Genomic DNA, 20,076 nt, shown 5'->3' on the forward strand with positions numbered 1-20,076 from the left:
TATGAATTTCCTATAATGAATATATGACAAGTATGTAATAAAAAGAATAAAATTTTAGAATAGCTCAATAAATATAAAGTCAGTAAGGGAGAGAAAAAAGCAGAGCACTGGTAGACCTGTGTATGTGTGTATGTGTTCGTGTTCACTATACCATTATTTTGTGGAAGTATTAGCCCTGAGTTAGATGAGTCTGAATGAGGTGTGGTCTTCAGAAATGAATCCCTTGTGTAGAACTGCCCCATCCTTCTTCTCTCTTGTATTGCCTCTTGGGTTGCTTAAAGGAGGGGATGCTATTGTATAAAATGTAAAGTTAAAAACAAAAAAAGATTATTGTTAGATAAGGCCAAAGAAACTCCTGGTCTTAATTCCTAGCACTACATGGTATTTGTTGATCTCAAATTCCAGTTTTTTATTGTTCTTGTAAAAAAAGGCAGTTGGGGTCTGGGGATGTAGTTCAGTGGAATTGAGCACTTGCCTAGCATGCGTGAGGGCCTGAGTTCAATCTCCCACACAACCAAAAAAAGATGTAGTGGTATACGGGGGACTGACTTTTTTCTTTTTTTGAGACAGGGTCTTGCTATGTAGTTCAGGCTGGTCTTGGACTTACTACGTAGCCAGACGGCCTCAAACTCAAAGCAATCCTCCTGCCTAAGCCTCCCAAGTGCTGGTATTACAGGCGTGCACCACTATGCCCAGCTTAGGACTGACTTTTATCTTTTATGTATGTGAACCTTGGGTCTTGTAACCTTGCTTTAATTGCTATTAGTTTTTTTTGGGGGTGGGGGGAGAAAACTGTCAAATCTTCAGGATTTCTGCATAGGCAATCATGTCATCTGCAGAGAGTGTTATTTCTTCCTTTTTGGTCTATAGGGCATTTACTTCCTTTTCTTGGCCACTGTGCTATGTAGGGAGGACTTCCTAAGTGTATGATGGAGTAGTGAGAAGGGACATTCCTATTTTGGTCCTTGTCTTTTTTTTTGGTACCGGGGATTGAACTCGGGTCCTTGTGCTTGTGAGGCAGCCAGCAGAACCACTGAGCTAAATCCCAGGCTTATTGTCTTAAAGCCTTCAGCTTCTTACCATTAACTTTTAAATGGTAAGTATCAAGTGATAGCTGGGAGTTGCGGCACACACCTATAATTCCACTACTCTGGAAGGCTAAAGCAGGTGGGTCTCAAGTTTGAGCCTAGCCTGGGCAACTTAAGACCCTGTCTCAAAAAAAGAGTAAAGGCCTGCAGATGTACTTCAGTGAGAATGCCCTGGGTTCAATCCCCAGTACCAGTTGGCAGGGAGTTATGAAGTGCTGTCTTTGTAAAGGTTCTTTAACTAAAGTTGAGGAAATTCTTCTACTGTGCTGCCTCTGTGAACTGTATGGCTTTGCCCAAATCATCTTACTTTTTCTTTCTTTCTTTCTTTTTTTTTTTTTTTTGGAGATAAGGTCTTGCTATGTAGCCCAGGCTGGCCTTGGACTCCACCTGAGTGCCAGGATTACAGACATGCACCATTATGCTTTGCAGCTTACTTCTTTTGAGTCTTAGTTTCTTGGTTTTAAAATGAGTGTTTCCGCAAATTGCAGTAAGTTCTTTTCTATATTTTTCATTTGTTGTTCCTCTCAGAATGCCTCTTTGGGAGAGGGATTCTGGTCACAGTGCCAACGCAGTACAGTAACTGCAGAATCTGGCAGATCTGCTTTTCAATATCTATGTGATGCCAGACAGAGTGGCAAGTGCCTTAGTCCCAGGCACGGTGATCTGTTCAGCCCACAAGTTTCACACTTGCTTGAATAGCATAGGGAGACTCCCCAGTGAAAAAAATTTGTGTGATGTCAAGTGGGTGACTTCACCTCTCTGAGCTTTTGATTTTTCCATCTGTGAAACAGGAATGATATACATAGACTGTTATAAGGAATAAATAAGATATGTGGTGTCCTTGCACATAACAGCTGTTCAATTAAATTGAATTCCTCCTCTCATCTGCTTGTGGTTGTCTTGATTCCACATCAGAATCACCTGGAGAACATTGTAAAAAAATCCTGATGCCTTTGAAAAGACCCTTGACTTAATGAGCTTGATTGGTTCCCAAGGGCTGGTTGTAACTCAACTCGGTTGTAAGTCAGTACAACTGAAATCTCACGCTATAGATAACAAGAGGCAGATAGATGATTCTTCCATTAACCTAATTAACCGAAGTTGTCTGTATGTCAGGCTGGTAGTAACTTGAGGGTCCACCGAAAAAAACAGACATAAAAGTCACATACTAAAAAGGAAAACTCCACAAAACAAAAAGTCACATATTGTTTAATTCTATGCATATAAAACATCCAGAATAGGTAAATTCATGGTGACATATAAGTTGGTGATTGCTTGGGGGAATGGGAGAAACTGCTTAATGCTATGGGGTTGACTTTGGAGTGATGGAAGTATTTTGAAACTAGATAGAAGTGGTTGTACAAAGTTGTCAAATGTCAGTGTGCTAAATGCAGCTGCATTAATCCCCCTCCCCACCCCCCTTAAACAGGATCTCACTGTGAAGTTCAGGCTGGCCTTGAACTCACTGTGTAGCTTAGGGTGGCCTCAAACTCATGGTAATCTTCCTGCCTCAGCCTCCCAAGTCCTGGGATGACAAGGGAGCACCACCATGTCTGGGTGAATTAGATTTTTCTTCCCAGCTTTATTTAGAATTGATTATTATAAAATGCAGTATATGTGTTTAAGGTATATAATTTGATAAAGTTTGATACGTATATAATATATATCCCCTTCTGCACCTGCCTTTCAAGCTCAAGGTCCTGAGTTCGATCCCCGGTACCCCCCAGAAAAGAAAATATATATATATATATATATATACACACACACACACACACACACACACACACACACACACACACACATATCCCCACAATCAAGACAGTAGGCATTGTCTCCCAAACTTTCCCCATGCTCCTTTCCCTCCAACCTCCCCTTTCCCTCTGATCTCCAGGCAACCACTGTTCTACTTTCTGTTAGAACAGATTAGGTTTCATTTTCCAGAATTTTGTAAAAATGGAATCATGTAGTATGCACTAATTTGTTCGTTGTCTTTCACTCAGCCACTTATTTTGAGATTGATGTTGGTTGATGTATATATTAATAATTCATACTTTGAGGCAACCCACTTTCTGGTCCCCCTTCTGTCTCTCTTAGATAGAAGCTTTCTTTCTCTCAATAAATTTTCCTACTCTTTAAAAAAAAAATTCACACTTTTATTTTACTTCATTTGAGACAAAGTCTTGCTATGTAGTTCAAGCTAGCCTTGAACTGAATTTATAGCCCAGGGTGGCCTCAAACTTGCAGTGATCTTCGTGCCTCAGCCTCCCAACAAGTGCTGGGATTACAGGTGTGTGCCCCTACACCCAGGCTAATTCACACTTTTATTGCTGAAAAGTGTTCCATTCTGTGGTTAAGCTGCAAATCATTTGTCCATTCATGTGCTGAAGGACATTTGGACATTTACAACTACAGCTGCTCTGATCCTTTCTGTGTCAACCTCTATATGGACAACTGCTTTCTCTTGACTGAACATCTCTGGATGGAATGGCTAGGTCACAGAATATATGTTTGCTTAAATTCTTGTTGACATTCAAAAGTAAGCCTTTGTGAGTTATTTGCAACACTGCAGATATAAAAGAAGGAACAACTGAATTTTTCCATGGTAAGGCTGTTCACTTTGAAAACTGGTCTCAGTAGAATGGTAGGTGGGAAGATTTTAGAGTGGAATTAGGAAAAGCAGTGAAGAGAGAGCTTGGAAAGTGAATACAGATAAGGAATTTTGCTGTAAACAGTCGGGAGAGCCAGATGTGATGGCATACACATGTAATCCCAGCTATTCTGGAGGCTGAGACTAGAGACAAATTTGTGTCTAGCCTGGGCAGTTTAGTAAGATCTTGCTTCAAAATAAAAGGGCTGGCGGGGGGGGATTTAGCTCAGTGGTGCCACTGCCTGCCTTGCAAGCACAAGGACCTGAGTTCGATCCCTGGTACCAAAAAAATAAAATAAAAGGGTTGGGGATGTAACTCTGAGTGCCTAATATGCATGAGGCCCTGAGTTTGATCCCAGAACTGAAGAAGGTGTGAATTGTTCTTTTATGTTTTATGTTATGTGAATTGAACTTCAGTTAAAAAAAAGAGAGAGACAAAATCTTGGTCCCCAATCCACATCCTAGGCTTGAGTATGGTGTGTTCTACCAAAATTCATTTGTAATACCAGGCAGCAGCCAGTGTCTGCCAGATCTAAAGACTGAGTGGTGCTGGTGTGGCAGTCCCCTCTAGAGCTGCCAGAGGCAAGGAAGGTGTCCTTCCAGACAGAGCCCTGCCAGGAATTCCCTCTGCCACCTGTTCCAGTTCTTCCCATTGGACACACTTGATTATTTAAGAATAAACACCTGAGCATTGAAAATGAAATGTTAAAATGCTAACACTTCAACTTTTGTTTAATTCTAGCTGCAAAAGACAAGGAAAAGAATAAAGAGAAAAAATTCAAAGAGTTTGTGAGAGTGAAACCAAAGAAGAAGAAGAAAAAGAAAAAGAAAACCAAACCTGGTGATTTTCCCTTGAGGTTCCCTTGAGTTTCCTTGTCCTAGGTGGGGAGAGGTGGCTTCTTCCCTTGTGGTCTCTGAGCTGCACGGAGGAGAGTAAGGACCAGCAGGCCTCTCTCAGGGCTTGTGTGTGCAGCCTGGCCTGGGTCCTGGCAGAGCTTTGAAGTGAGATACTCCCCCAGGTCTTACAGGGCCCAACTGGCATTTATAAAAGCTCTCCCACTTGCTGCATTGGCCAGTGTGCCCTGTCACAGATCTGGTTTGTATGAAGGCATCAGAGTCCAAGAGGATGTGCTGATGAGTGACAATTTTTGTTCATACACATGACTTTTTTTTTTTTTTGGTACCAGGGATTGAACTCAGGACCTCATGCTTGAGAGGCAGGCGAAGTGCCACTGAGCTAAACCCTGGCCCCTTCACACATGTGACTTTTAAACATACATCTCTCAAGAAAAGATTTACTTTGTGAAAAGTGTTTGTCTACCTACACAATAATATTAATGAAAATCTGTGTGTCATCCTTGGCAGTTAAAGAGATGCCAGGTTTTATTCTCAGTGTAGCTTCTGGCTTAGAAAAACAGTCTAATCAGGAAAGAGCAAGAGGGTGACAGTAAAGAAGAAAAATTTGGGGGCTGGGGATTTAGCTCAGTGGTTCCACCGCCTGCCTTGCAAGCTAAGGACCCGGTACCAAAAAAAAAAAAAAAAAAGAAGAAAAATTTGGGCTTAGGATTCTCAGGGGTGGCAGAAAATATGAATCCTTAAATCTGCCGTCCATGCCTTTCTGTGGTTGAACTGTCCCCACGCCTTTGAGCTCTTTGAAAAACAGACTTGTTGGTTGGATGAGGTTGATTCTGGAATGTCCTGATGATCTCTTCCATTCTTTCAGAATGCCCCTGCAGTGAGGAGATCAGTGACACTTCCCAGGAACCATCGCCACCCAAGGCATTTGGTGTGACAAGGTGTGGGTCCTCACACAAGCCTGTAGTCCATATGAGCCCACAGCTCCATGGCACAGAAACTGGCAACCACAAAGGGAAATTGAAAGCATCTGGTAAGGACACTCACTGTGGCCTGAAGATACATTAGAAAATAGTACTTAGATAGTGTCTGGTACAGAAGAAGTGTTTCCTTGTCCTAGGCGGGGAGTGGTGGTAAAAGTTAGCGGTGACTCTGGTTCTGATTGTCCCTGGGATTCTTCACTCCATCCCCACTGTTTGCAGAGTGTAAAAGAACTGTGGACACAGATTGACAGCAAAGCAGGTCCTGGCTGGATGGGGAATGCTGAGCAACATGTTAGAGGTGCCATGGGTGATGGACTGTATGGTTCATAGAGACTTGTAGCTTCTTTGCCAACAAGCTCTGTGACCTTGAGCACCCACTGACCTTGGGCTTCATGTTCTCCCGGTGAAATGGGGAAAGGAGTGTTTTGAGGCAGCGTATTCTGTTTGGGCTGTTACTAATGACAAACCCAGGGGACAGATTGGTACCTCCATTTCCCAGCCCTGAGCAGCTCCTGGAGGAGTGGGTCTATAAGTCATTTTCCACTCTGGACACTAGGATTTTATAAAATTTGCAGCTCTAATTTAAAATAGTAACTGTTGCTTTCCTTCTTCTTCCAGAGGAGGATAATTTGAGTGAGTCCTCTTCTGAGAGTTTTCTTTGGAGTGATGAGGAGTATGGTCAAGATGTTGATGTGACTACCAACCCAGATGAGGAACTTGATGGGGATGACCGCTATGATTTTGAGGTGGTCCGTTGCATCTGTGAAGTCCAGGAGGAAAATGATTTCATGATTCAGGTAAGTAGACCTTCCAGAACATAGGTCTATAGAAGAAAAAATAAAATACACTGGTCCTTGGAGAGAAGTTGAGGCCAGCAGTAGTGGTGAGTCACATCCAAAGCCCCAGATATTTGGTACTAATAGTAGCAGACCAAGTTTGCTTCTGGTTTGATTTTCTGGGAATTTCAGGCTGCTGTAAATAGACCATCAATAGAATCAAAGAGGCTTTGAGAAATCATTGATTACAAACCTCTCGTCCTCTGCTTAAATCATTTGAAGCCTGCTCTGGGTTAAGGACCTTACCATTGGTCGCACAGTGAGGAGTTGGATAGCAGGGACTCAAACTTTGGGGTGGCAGTTTAACCTTATGTATCATCTTCTCCTTGAGGTAAATTTTCTTTGTGGCCTGAAGAAATGGAGACTGGTTTTATAACTTCTTTTTTGTTTTGTTTTGTTTTATAACTTCTTTGTTTCTTATTGTTTTCCTGACATGTCTGTCATCTTCCTCCTTGGGATGTGCCTGTGGGGTGGGACCTCCCTACCTACTTGAGGAATCCATCACTGGCCCCTTCTGTTTGTCACTTGCAGTTCTGGTGGAGGTGGCTGCTGTCTGGCTGACTCTGAGGACTGTCATAAATATCCTAGGTATCTTGGTAGCTGCCTAGCTGGCCAGGAAACCTGAGTTTTTTGAAAGTAAGTCATGCTTATATTAGTTAGCATTCTTTTAGGAGCAAGTACAGACATTATAGACAGGGTCTAGGAATGCAAAGGCTTGCTCACATTGTTTCCTGTTTCTTTCCAGAGTCAATTTGGTTGTTTTCCTTTTTCCTACTTCTTCTCTTTATTTATTTTGTATGTTACTACTTACTTATTGTCTTAGAAAATATAAAATGGTCACATACCTGTGTCCCCTTCTCATTTTCTCTTTTACCTTTTTGTGTTCAAGAGATTAGGTAGGTTGAGGTTGGAATCTCAGTTCCAATTCTGAATTCCCAGGCAAGGAATTCCAGCCTGGCTCAGGTGAATAATAGCTGTTAGGGAGGTAGAGAGGTTTATATCCTTGATCTACTCATCTGGTCTGGAGTTGGGTGGAGATTGAGGGGTGTGGGGAGCTTCATTAGAAAGGCTGCCTGGACCCTACACCTCTGTTATTGTGTGACCAGTAGGGTTAGCTGTTCCTGGTGGAGAAGGCTCCTGTCCATCTCCTAGTAAGAGTTTACCTGGTCTGTGGAAATTATGAGAAGAAGGCCTAGCCCTCCTTGGCTTACTTTCTCTGTTAGGGTATTATTTCCTTACCCTAATAGTATTGGGGTTTTTTTAGGTTTCTTTGGTACCGGGGATCGAACTCGGGACCTTGTGCTTGCGAGGCAGGCACCAGAACCACTGAGCTAAATCCCCGGCCCCTTACCCTAATAGTATTATAGGTCAGTGTGGCATCAGTTTTTGAAACTCACTTTTGGATTTTGGTTTAATATATTGTTGAATTTATGTCTCTGCCTTTTTTTTTTTTTTTTGCTTAAATTCTTTTATTGGTACATTTTAGGTATATAATACGTTTACATTTATCATTGGGTGCTTGTACCTGTACATGATGTATCTTGGTTCTTATTTTTTCCCCATTCCCTGTGCGCCCTTCACCCCTCCACCCTTCCCTATTTACATAGACTTCGTTTCCATTTTTTTTCTTTTCTCATAATGTTTCCTTTCCATTCTTTCCTTTCCCTATCTCCTCCCACCACCCCTACCCCTTTCGACCTTTTCCTATTTCAAAGTAGCAATTAATGACTCTGATTTTGAATTTGTCTTTTCATAAATAACATTCTCCTTTCCTTTGATTTCTTGACATACTAGTCTTTCCCATAATTCTTTAAACTTTCAGAAAGAGCAGGCTGGGCATGGTGGTGCATGCCTGTAACCCCAGCACTTGAGAGGCTGAGGTAGGAGGATTACTGCAAGTTTGAGGCCAGCCTGAAATACATAGTGAGACTTTTTCTCAAGAAACAAAACAGAGAGTGAGGAGTAGGCCCACTTACTTTTTCACTTCTTATTTATCAAGTGCTTTTTTAAAATTTCTGTTTTGAAGTAACTAGATTCACAAGAGGTTGCAAAGAAATGTCCCATGAACTATTGCCCAAACTCCTTCCTCTGCCAACAGCCCACCAACAATACAGTATTAATCTATGTACTGCCGAAGCAAGCACAATACAGTATTAAAACCAAGAAATTATCAGTACATGCCTGAAATTCTGGAAGGCTGAGGCAGGAGGATTTCAAGTCCCAGCCTAGCCTAGGCAATTTAGTAAGACCCTGTCTCAAAAAATTTAAAGGGGTGGGGAAGGGCTGGGGATTCAATCCCCAATAGCGCAAGAAGAAAACAAAACAATAACAAAAAACTCCCAATGACATTGGCATAATCTGTAGAGTTTATTCAGAGTTACTAGCTATTTACATGTACCATACTCTTCCATGTATGCTAGCTCTGTGAGATTTTGTTACAAGTGTAGCTTTGTGTAACCTCTATTACAGTCAGGATACTCAGTGTACTCACCATTTACAGTTGAGAAATGAAGCTAAAACATTGTTTTTGAAACACAGTGGTATTGTCTAGGCTGCCTGACCAGTTCCCCCTCATTCCCCTGCCCCACTGCCACAGCCGCCACACCGAAGCCCCTCCCCTCCCCCTGGCCTCAATCTCCCCAGTGTTGAAATCACAGGTGTGTGCCACCATGCCTGGCTCATCCAGATTATCTTTCTCTTGGGGGTACCGGGATTGAACTCAGGACCTTGGGTTTTTGAGGCAGGCGGAGGCACCGCTGAGCTAAATCCCCAGCCCCCAGATTATCCTTTACTAGGGATAACTACTGTTAATATTTTGGAATACTAATATCTATCAATACATATGAGAAGACTGTTCTATAAGCAGCTTTTCAAAGGGAATTACATTTTTTAGGATGAAGTAGTAAATATTATAAAAATTTCTTGCAGCACCTAAAGGTATAAATAATTTATTAATATTTTCTTCCAATCTTAAAGTAGATACTAATATTTCACATTACTTCTGCTGCTTTTTTTTTTTTTTTTGTACTGGGGATTGAACTCAGGACCTTGTGCCTGCAAAGCAGGTGTGGTTTCACTGAGCTAAATCCCCGGCCCATGCTGCTGTATTTTGAGACAGGGTCTCACTGTGTAGTTCAAGCTGGCCACACACTCGAGGCAGTTCTCCTGCCTCAGCTTCCAGAGTGCTGGGATTACAGGCATATACCACCACTTCCAGCTATTTCACATTAATTTATAGTGTTAGTTTACATTAATTTTTAATGGTTGACTTGAACATTTTTAATTTAATAGTTAAATTTTTTACCTTGACTGATCTCTTTGTGTCCTTTATCCATTTTTCTTTTGAGGGTTGGACATTTTCTTATTGATTTGGGCAGCCTATTTATTTATTTGTATTGAGGATGAAACCTAGGGTACTCTGTTACTGAGTTACATCTGTTGCCCTGTATTTTTTTAAAATTTAGATTACAGTGAGCCATTAATTTTTGCTTGTTTGCTTTTACATTTTCTTGTTTTTTTGTTTTAGAGACAGGGTCTCACTACGTAGTCCAGACTGGCCTTGAACTCACTGTGTAGACTAGGCTAGCCTTGAACACTTGTCGATCCTTCTGCCTCAGCCTCCTGAGTGCTGGGATTACAGGTGTGTGCTACTATGTCCAGGTTTTTCTTTTTTTTTTCTTTTGAGACAGGGTCTCACTGTGTAGTTTAGGCTGGCCTTGAACTCAGCTTCTTGAGAGCTAAGATTATAGAGGTCCACCACCATGCTTGGCTGGCTGGTTGGCTTGCTTGCTTCCTTCCTTTCCTTCTCTTCTCTTCCCTCCTTCCCCCTCTTTTTTTTTTTTTTTTCCTCTTTTTTTATGTATGTGAGGGGTACTGGGAATTGAAACCAGGGCCATCTCCAATCTTTATGTACATGTGTTTAGGGACTTGATCTCACTAAGTCACTAAATTGACCAAGCTGGTTTTTAACTTGGGAATCCTCCTGCCTCATCTTTCCAGAGTGCTTACATTATAGGCCTGCACCACCACACTTGGATGTAAAAGCTTTTTATAGAGCTTTTGTATAGGCTGTGATAAGGGTTACAAATATATTTGCCACTTTTTATCATGTCTTTTGACTTGTCTTAAAGATATTTTGCTTGTTTTCATGAGGTCAAATATAACAAATTTAAGAAAAAGGAAAAAATACAACAAACTTTAATGAGTTCTTTTTACGAATTTTTTGACAACTAGGGCTGGACTGGGTTGTCACTCAGGAGTACAGTACTTGCCAAGGCACTTCCTTAGCATGCATGAAGCCCAGTGTTCAGTTCCCACCATTGTAGAAACATAAACACCACAGCACCTCTTACGGTTTCTTCTAGTTTTTCTGAGGTTTCATTAATTTTTTAAAACAATACAAGTATTTGGTCCACCTGGAATTTATCCTGGAATAAAGGGACAACTGTGGTTACCCAGTTTTCCTAATACCATGCTCCACTGATTGTTTTTTTTGGGTTTTTTTGTACTGGGGATTGAACTTGGGACCCTGTGCTTTCAAGGCAGGTGGCGGCACCACTGAGCTAAATCCCTGGCCCTCCACTGTTAGAGATACTGCCCATATTTACTTTGTTTTGTATGTATTTGGATCTTTTCTGCATTCTTTTCCTTTGAGCCATTTGTCTATATATTTGCTTGTACAATTCTAATTATTATGCTTTTATAATTTTAATATAGTTGGTAGGGCTAGTACATTCTTAGTGCTTTTCATTTTTCACATATGTCCTGGCTTTTTAGAATTTTAGAAATCTACCTAGTTACAAAGGTATTAATTTATTATCTTATTGGGGTTACATTATTACATTATTTTTGAATATTAGGCTCAAGGAGAATTGATTCCTTATGGTATTGACTCTTACTGTCCAGTAGTGGGATGCACTGTGCCATGACTTTAATATGTTTGTTCTTCAAATAATATTTAAAAATTGTCTTTATAGAGAGCCAGGTGTGGTGGCACACACCTGTAATCCCAGCACTTGGGAGGTTGAGGCAGGAGGATCACCATGAGTTTGATGCCAGCCTGAACTACATAGAGAAACCCTGTCTCAAAATACAGGAAAAAAAGTCTTCATAGAGATTTTTCATGTTATGTTTATTGAACTTACTATGTAACCCAGGTTGGCCTTGAACCCATGGTGATCCTCCTGTTTCAGCCTCCCAAATGCCCGGATTATAGGTGTGCACCACCATACCCAGCCTAAATTTAAACTTTTAAAAGTGAATAATGTATGGCTAGATCCACATGAAAAAAGTTATTGCATTTTGAAACTCGGCTGTATTTGATTCATATTTGGTGAGTTCTAGTTCTCAAGACAAAGTCATTGGTGAAATAGAATTTCATTCTTAATTACTAGTCTGTTTTCTGCTACTCACATCTTTATTGTTTTGCCCAATTTACTTCTTTTCTCTGAACTTTAGTTTCCTCATTGGTAAATTGGAGGCTTTGGAGCAGATCTTATCTGAGGTCTTGCAGCACTGCCGTTGTCACTTAGCTTCCTGGAGGTTTTCTGTTTGCCCAGGGAAGCCTTCTTGATACTATGACCTATCTGACCCCAAGTGGATGTTTGAGCTTGGTTTCTAGTGCCTTGTTGGCAGGCTGGTGACCCACCATCAAGATCATGTTAGGAAGCTCACAGTTCACCTTCCAGAGTTCATTCGTCATTTGAGTAGTTAAGATTTGGGGCCTTGGGTCAGAATTGCATGAAGTTTCTGGGAATCTACCTTTTAGACTTGCTATCCCTAGCTATCAAAATATCACTGCCACCCTCACTGTGAGCTCCTTCTTTATTATCTCTGCCTTCTTCCCTCTGTCCTCATTCCTCAATACCTAGGGAAGGCAGTGGAGCCTAGGGGTTAAGAAAGCTAGCTTTGCAGCTATCCAGGCTGTTCTGATCCATCGTTGCTTCTTATCAACTGTGTGACCTTTGGTAAAGCTTAGAGAGAACAAATGCAAAGTGCTAACACATGATCACTTCAGGGGGCTTGAAGTAAACTGGCTTATCCACTAGTAAAAAGCTGTGTTCAGGGCCCTGTAGTGGCTGACAGCTCCTGGAATTGGTAGGAATAGTATCCCATTTTGCAGGTAGGGAAACTGAAGCCCAGAGTGAAGTTACCTGTGCAAGTGACACAGCTAATGAATGTCTGGTCATAATTCAAACTCAGTCTTTTGTCATTTCAAGTTACCCCTTATCTAAAGATTTGAACAATTTTCATTCAGTCCTTATAATGTGATCAGGAAAGTGGAAACCTCTAGAAATGGGAGTGAAGACGGTCATTATTCTGAGATTGGCACTGTTCAATACATCTGAATGTTCTTTGTGTTGACTGCTACAGTTGCTCAACCTCAGGTGGTTATTGGGCATTTCAGATGTGGCTCATGGGGTTCAGAAACTAATTTAACTTAATTTGTTCATTTAAATGTAGAGCGCCATGTGGCCAGTGACTCCCATATTGGAGAGTGCCATTTCAGATGTATGACTGCAGCTCATTTTAGTAGAGTCTGTAGGGACTGCTCTTCCTTTTCTTCTTTAACACCCACCCCCCCAACACACATCTCCTGGTAAGGAAGTCTTAACTTCTGGATGCAGGATATTTTCTGAGTTTAATTTTTGTCGATTTAATTCTAACAGTGTGAAGAGTGCCAGTGCTGGCAGCATGGAGTCTGCATGGGATTACTGGAAGAAAATGTACCTGAGAAATACACCTGTTATGTTTGCCAAGACCCTCCAGGTAGAGATTTCTGGAGTCAGGGATATTAACAATATGTAGCCCTTTCCTTAGCACAGCTGGATGTGAAACGTCCTAACTGTCTTGGCACCTACTAGTCCCACTTGTTTGTGCTTTTGTTGCTGGCCCACCTGGTGACTGGCTTTCCTCAACTTCGAAGTACAAGAATATATGTGAAGAGGCTCACCTAGAAGGCCTGGCCTTGAGCTAAAATATTTCCTTTTCTTTAATTGTGCTTTTTAAAAAAACAACCACCATGAAATATCTAACCTCTTAACAAATGTTTATATGTTTGGTATTGTTCATAATAAGGACAGTGTCATATAGCAGGCCAGAACTGTAATCTGGTCTGCCTGAAATTTTGGGTATTGTGGCACACACGTGTAATTCCAGCCCTTCGGAGGCTGAGACTGGAGGATCATTGTGGGTTGGAGGCCAGCCTGAACTACAAAGTAAGACCCTGTCTCCAAAAAAGAAAACAAAACAAACCAAACAATAAAAGGATATTGGCTGCTCCTTGAGTTAGCCTGCCCTCTTTGCTCAGGAACCTGCTCATCTTCTCTGTACTCAGTTCAGCATATGTGCTGTTCAGTAAGCACCTTTTCCTTGTCCTGAGAGTGTGAGGGTTGGTGTGTGGGCTCTGCTGTTGGAAGGTTAGAAAGCTACCTGTGCTACCCATGGTGGCATCTGCCCTCCACTGCATCGCTGCCACCTGAAAGGAGATTTGGCCTAGTGGGGAAGGGTGGAAGCATGGCTGGTTCGGAACTGTTGCCACCTGGAGCAGTGTCTTGATTGCTTAGCACAATTAATTTCATGGTTATAGGTGTCACCTGTAACTTCCCTCTGGTATGGGAGGCTTATAAACTCCTGGTTCTTGTCCTTCTGTCAGTGGGACAGTAATGTCACCTCCCTTTATTACCTGTGAGGTGTCTCCCTCCACTCCAGTCTGTTGATTCCCGTGTAGCTCAACCATACTTGGGAACCTTTGCTTCTGTTATTTTGCTTGGTCCTATGAGATGGGCCTGGTAGGTCTTCTACCCCCATTTTCACTTATGAGAAAGAAATTGATGCCCACAGATGACCTTTCTAACCCATTAAGGAACAGGAATGAGAACTGGCCTCCAGGGCCAAATCTCTTGATTTTGCTGGTTTTAGGGCAGGGCTGACCATCACTCTTTCAGCAAGCAGGTCCTCGCCAAGCTAGAAGACCTCTGATGTGACAATGTCTGCTTTTATTAGCTTATTCCCTAGATGGCAGATATTCTGCTTCCATTTATCCCTTTATCCTAAGAATGTGGTCAGACAATTAGGTGAGTAAACAGGCCCAGAAGGGGTATGACTAGCCCAGAATCACTTCCCCAATTATGTCTGATGGGAGCTGAGAATCAGTGGTCTCTAACCTTTGTCTTGTAAAACAGGTGCTGCTGCTCTGAATCCTACTGTGAAGGCCACTGCCTGCAGCAGCTGCCTCTGAGGTTCCCCCGTGATTCCAAGGGCTCCCTGGGGTACCTTTTCAAGATCTTTTTTTCCTTTCCTTTTCTTCACTTTTCCCTTTTTAGAAATCACACACACCATCCTCAAGTCCTATGCACTTTCTGAATTTAAACTTTGTATGATTTTAATCACCGAGACTGAATAGACCATTCCTTGAACTGACCCCCTGAATGTCTGTCACAAGGTCTGCATTTTTTTTTTTTTGGTGCCGGGGATCAAACTCAGATCCTTCCACTTGTGCAGCAGGCGGCGAAACCACTGAGCCAAATCCCCAGCCCAAGGTCTACATTTATAAACTCCAGTGAGTTGGGATAAAAGTTTGACAGATTTTCTTTTCTTTTCTGAGATAGTGTCTCTGTAATTCAGGGTATCCTTGAACTCAAAATGTAGCCTATGTAGCCCAGGATGTCCTCAAACTCTCTTAATCCTCTTGTCTTTGCCTCCTGAGTGCTGGAATTACAGGAGTACAAGTGCACAACCACACCAGCTAACAGATTCATTTCTTCAAGGTTATTTAAAGTGTTTTTAACAGAATCACAGTGTATCTCCACCATGTACATTAATAAAGCTAGAAAGAGACCAAGAACTTTGGTAGCGTTTATATGGGCTATTTCAGGGTTTTTGTAGTTATGGACAGCAGAGTCTCCTATGCTTGTTTTTAGTCCTTCCTAAAGAGCCCAGTAATGAGCAAGATCATTGAAGGCATCCAATTCTGTGTAACAGATGGGACTATTAGCAGACATCCAGAAAAGAAATGGGGGCCTGATTCTCTGTTTAGTTAGGTGGTGTAGTTGGAAAGAGTTCTGGAGTTTCTTTCCATTCATTTAATAAATCAGTTCAAGCTGCTTTTTGCTAGGCACTGGGATTGCAGCCATGAGCAAAGTGATTCTTACTCTTCTGGCTCTTAGTGCAGTTGGAGACAGAAACATTAAAAAAAAAAATTAATGCCATGTATGGTGGTGCACACCTGTAATCACAGCACTCAGGAGGCTGACGCAGGAGGATTGCTGTGAGTTTGAGGCCATCCTGGGCTACATAGTGAGTTCAAGGCCAGCCTGAACTACATAGTGAGAATCTGTCTTAAAAAAACAGAACAAAAACCAAAACAGAACAAAACTAAACGAAACAAAACAAAAAGTTAAACAAGGCTATGATATTTAGGGATGAAGCTGTGAGGGGAAAGATGATAAGAGAGGGAGTGACTAGGGCCCCTGAAAGTTCTCTGAACTTTGGGAGATAGGAGCCAGCCCAGCAAAGTGGCACTAGCAAAGAGGCCAAGCCTGGGAAGAGTTTTTTTATTCATAAACTGAAAGTAGACCACCATAAGGATAGGGGCAGAGGGAGAGGAAAGAGCCTCGGTAAACCGAAGTTAGAGCTTGGGCTTTCTTGTATGAGCAGTAGAAAGCTGTGGATGGTTTTAGGTAGGGAAGGAATCATAGGATTTAAATTTAAAGAGATAATCCAGGGGCCAAGGATTTAGCTCAGTGGTTCCACTGCCTGCCTAGCAAGCACAAGGTCCCGAGTTCAATTCCCGGTACCAAAAGAAAAAAATCTAAAGAGATAATCCAGCTGCCTGTTCCACCTCTGGCTAGTTTCTAGAGATTAGGAGGTGGCATGCCTTATATACTACCTTAACTCCAACACTTGGTAGAGAGCTCAACATAGGGTAGGTGCCAAGCAAGTGTACATTGAATGAATAAGTGAACAAAATGAACACGGTAATCCATCCTTCTATTAGTTTCTGTGATAATTGTGCAATACTGATGAAACACCCTGGGTTTCCTTCAGGGCATGTTTAACCCTCTCCCTGTCATTGCTTTAGGTCAAAGGCCTAGCTTTAAGTACTGGTATGATAAGGAGTGGTTGAGCAGAGGACATATGCATGGCCTGGCCTTTTTGGAAGAGAACTACTCCCATCAGAATGCTAAGAAGATTGTGGCCACCCACCAGCTTCTTGGGGATGTGCAGAGAGTGATCGAGGTTCTGCACGGCCTCCAGCTCAAAATGAGCATCTTGCAGTAAGTGTGGCACTTGCAGCTTTGGGGAGGAGTCTGGTTGGCATCAAATGGGGGTAGGATAAATTTGAGAGGTCAGAAAGCCACAAAATCAGTCATAAAGCTGATTAGTTTAAAACCTATACTAAAAATTTTCAGTTCTATGGTAAATATTCCTTTTTTTTTAAGAATCTACCTCATTGCAGTTGGGGTGTAGTTCAGAGGTAGAGTACGTGTCCACCATGTGTGAGACCTTGTTTTTAGTCCTTAATAGTGGGAAAAACAAAAACACAGACACTCAAATACTGTATATTGAGGGGTATTTTATGTATAATAAAGTTCACCTATTAAGAGTGTATTGAATTTTGTTTTGTTTTGTTTTGGTACCGGGGATCGAACTCAGGTCCTTGTGCTTGCCCAGCAGGTGACGAAACCACTGAGCTAAATCCCCGGCCAAGAGTGTATTGAATTTTGACAAATGTATGCACCTAATGCAACCAACATCATAATTATGTTGCATTTATAGTTTGTTTTGATGTGCAGTTCTGGGTTTTTTGCTTTTAGTTGTGGTAAAATATACATAGTCTAAAATTTGGCATCTAAGCCATTTTTGTTTTGTTTTGAAATGGAGTCTTGATGGGCCAGGGATTTAGCTCAGTGATGCTGCGCCTGCCTTGCAAGCCCAAGGTCCTGAGTTTGATCCCTGGTACCAGGGGAAAAAAAGGAAAATAAAATGGAGTCTCTAAATTGTCCAGGATAACCTTGAACTTTTGGGCTCAATCTGTCTTCTGCCTCAGCCTCCTCAGTAACTGGAACTATGGGCACATGCCACCATGCCCATCTGCCTTTTCTTCTTTTTTTTTTGTGGTACTGGGGATTGAACTCAGAATTTCTTTTATTTTTTTTGAGACAGGGTTTCCCTATGTAGTTTAGATTGGCTTTGAACTGTGTAACCCAGGCTGGCCTCAATCTCACAGTGATTCTCCCACCTCAGACTCAGAATTTCTTTCTAAGACTGAATTATGTTTAATTGTATGAGTAAAACTGAAAGCTGTTAAAAGGGTGATTGTTGGCTGGCCTGCTCTCTAGCATAGTGGTTGCTCCCACATATATAGTTCCTGTCTCTTGGTAGTTTGCTCATATAGAAAAATTTTAGGCCTCTTGGAGCTAGACTTCTGTTTTGTTTGTTTGTTTGTTTGTTTGTACTGGGTGTTGTACCCAAGGCCTTCACACTGAGCTATATTCCCATCCTTTTAAAAATAATTTTATTATGAGACAGTATCTTGCTAAGTCTGGGCTCAAACTTGTGATCTTCCTGCCTCAGCCTCCAAAAGAACTGGGAGGTGTACACCATCACACCTGGAGAGTTCTAGCTTTAATTTAATTTAATTTAATTTGCTTTAATTTAATTTAATTTAATTTAAATTTTATTTACCAGGGATTGAACTTGGGAGCTTGTGTTTGTGAGGCAAGGCGGTGGAACCACTGAACTAAATCCCCGGCTGACTTTTATTTTATTTTTAAATTAAATTTTATTTATTTATTTTACTTCTAGCTTTTAGTACCAAGAAGTTTCAGGAGTGGAAATGAGTGTGAATTTCCTTCTGTGGTCACATTCTAAATGTCAGATGACCCAAGTTTATGTAAGCCCTGATGGATATGTGGCTCTTACTGGCGTCTCTTTTGGGGCAGGGGTCTGTTTCTTTGTTTATAACCTAATCTACTTCACCAAGTATAGCAACTGGGGCCTTGAGTAGGCAGCCACTCTTCCATGGTTTCCTGGGGTGGAGCCAGGACCTGAATTCAGGTCCTGCCCTACACTTCTTTAATGGCTTCTGTTCAGTGCTATAGCATGGCCATGTGAACTTTCTTCTGGTCATAAGTATAGTCAGTAGCAGGGACTGCTTCTCTTTTGTAAAGATCTCTCAAATTTTCCTGTGAGCCTTCCCACAAGAGGTCATTTTAGTTAAATCATAACCATTGACTTAGTTCCCAAGTTAGACTTGGTAGGCTCTTCTCCACAACAAGATTTTCTTCATGCTGACTGGTCCTGGAGGCCTCCTGGTGCCAGGCAGTATAGTGTTAGAGCTCTGAGATGGCAGGATTAAAGTCTGATTTCTCCTGTGTGCTCTGGCACAAAGAGGTCTGGCCTCAAGTTCCTGGCATGACAAAGGTTGAGTTGGGGACATTCAGCAAGGGTATAGACTGGTTTGGATAAAAACTAAGCTGCTGTAACAAAGTCCTGTCCTAGTCACTTTCTTGTCGCTGGGACAAAATACCTGACACCCACAACTTCCACCCACTTCCTTCCACAAAAGGAAGAGAGGTTATTTTGTTTCATGGTTTCAGCTTATAGTCAGCTGACTCCAAAGCAGAAATGGGATGGTAGGGGGCCCGATGGAAGAAAAAGTGCTCAATTTGTGGCAACCAGGAAGCACAGAGTAAAGGGAGCAGCTGAGGACCTTCCAGGTCACATTGCCCAGTGACTCACCTCTTCCAACCAGGCCCCACCTCCTAATAGTACATTTAGCTCTGAACTCACCAGTGGATTAATCCACTGATGAATGTAGTGTCCTAATGATCCAGCCACCTTCCAAAAGCCTCTTAATATGAGTCTTGAGGGGCATTCTAGATCTAAACCACAACACCCCACCCCCACCCCAAATAGAGGCTTAAATGAAATGGAAGTTTCTTACATCATAAATGGTTCAGGGTTAGGCAAGAGTCTAGGTCAGGATTTCACTCATGGACTTGGGGAATTGGTTTCCTTCTATCTTACTGTTTTGGCATTCTCCCATGGTCACCCTCATGTGAAAGGCCTTCAGTTCTTTCTCTGATTGCTCAGGATTACCCTCATCCGAATGGTTGAAGCAGTCACACCTGTACCTCACCTCTGCTCCAGCCCCTAGGAGAGGGAAAGAGAGAAGGAGAGCATGGAGGCTAATCAGGTGTCCAGTGGCCCTGCTTAAACTCAGGAGTGTGTATAGATGGGTGGGTAAGAAGAGGAGGGGAGGCTGGGGCAGTTAGCACTGTGACAGTAAGGTGAACTGAATCAAATGACAGCCTTGAATAAGAGGATATTAGAGACTATGCCATCATGTTGTATAAAACAGGAAAACATTACCCATGTAAACCTCAGGAATTTACTGTTAATGAGATGCAAGAAATTGAAGTAGGTGGAAGGTGATCTGTGTGTGGGCCTGGAAAACCTCATCCGGGTTGATTCTGTCAGGTGGTATTTGTTTTCTTTCTTCTCAGTGAAATGCCAGTTCCCTGCCTGGTCTCATATTCTGGAATCATGTTATTTCTGAATCCTGATTTAGATCCTTTATCTCAGTAGATGTGACTTTGTACAGAAATTCAATTGACTTCTAGCAATACAGAACAGAGTATTGGGAGAGCTTGTTAATCTTG

At 41.9% G+C, this 20,076-nt stretch overlaps 1 protein-coding gene across 11 annotated transcripts in view; it reads left to right on the top strand.

Moving 5' to 3' along the window:
* The window catches only part of Phf20 (PHD finger protein 20), a 140,484-nt gene that overhangs the window by 108,175 nt on the left and 12,233 nt on the right, over nt 1–20,076 (top strand). For all 11 annotated transcript variants that reach the window (XR_015442083.1, XM_087189122.1, XM_087189126.1 and 8 more), the window contains 5 exons: nt 4,478–4,576; nt 5,459–5,623; nt 6,192–6,370; nt 13,078–13,177; nt 16,491–16,686. Coding sequence is in view for 10 of the 11 variants with exons in the window: in XM_087189122.1 (XP_087045248.1) it covers nt 4,478–4,576; nt 5,459–5,623; nt 6,192–6,370; nt 13,078–13,177; nt 16,491–16,686 (739 nt within the window). In the remaining variant the exon portion in view is untranslated. The remainder of the gene's footprint in view (nt 1–4,477; nt 4,577–5,458; nt 5,624–6,191; nt 6,371–13,077; nt 13,178–16,490; nt 16,687–20,076) is intronic.

The sequence above is a fragment of the Heterocephalus glaber genome, unplaced genomic scaffold (genome assembly GCF_053883595.1).
Source record: "Heterocephalus glaber isolate CG9 unplaced genomic scaffold, H.glaber_assembly_v1.0 deba00001532, whole genome shotgun sequence".
Lineage (NCBI taxonomy): Eukaryota > Metazoa > Chordata > Mammalia > Rodentia > Bathyergidae > Heterocephalus > Heterocephalus glaber.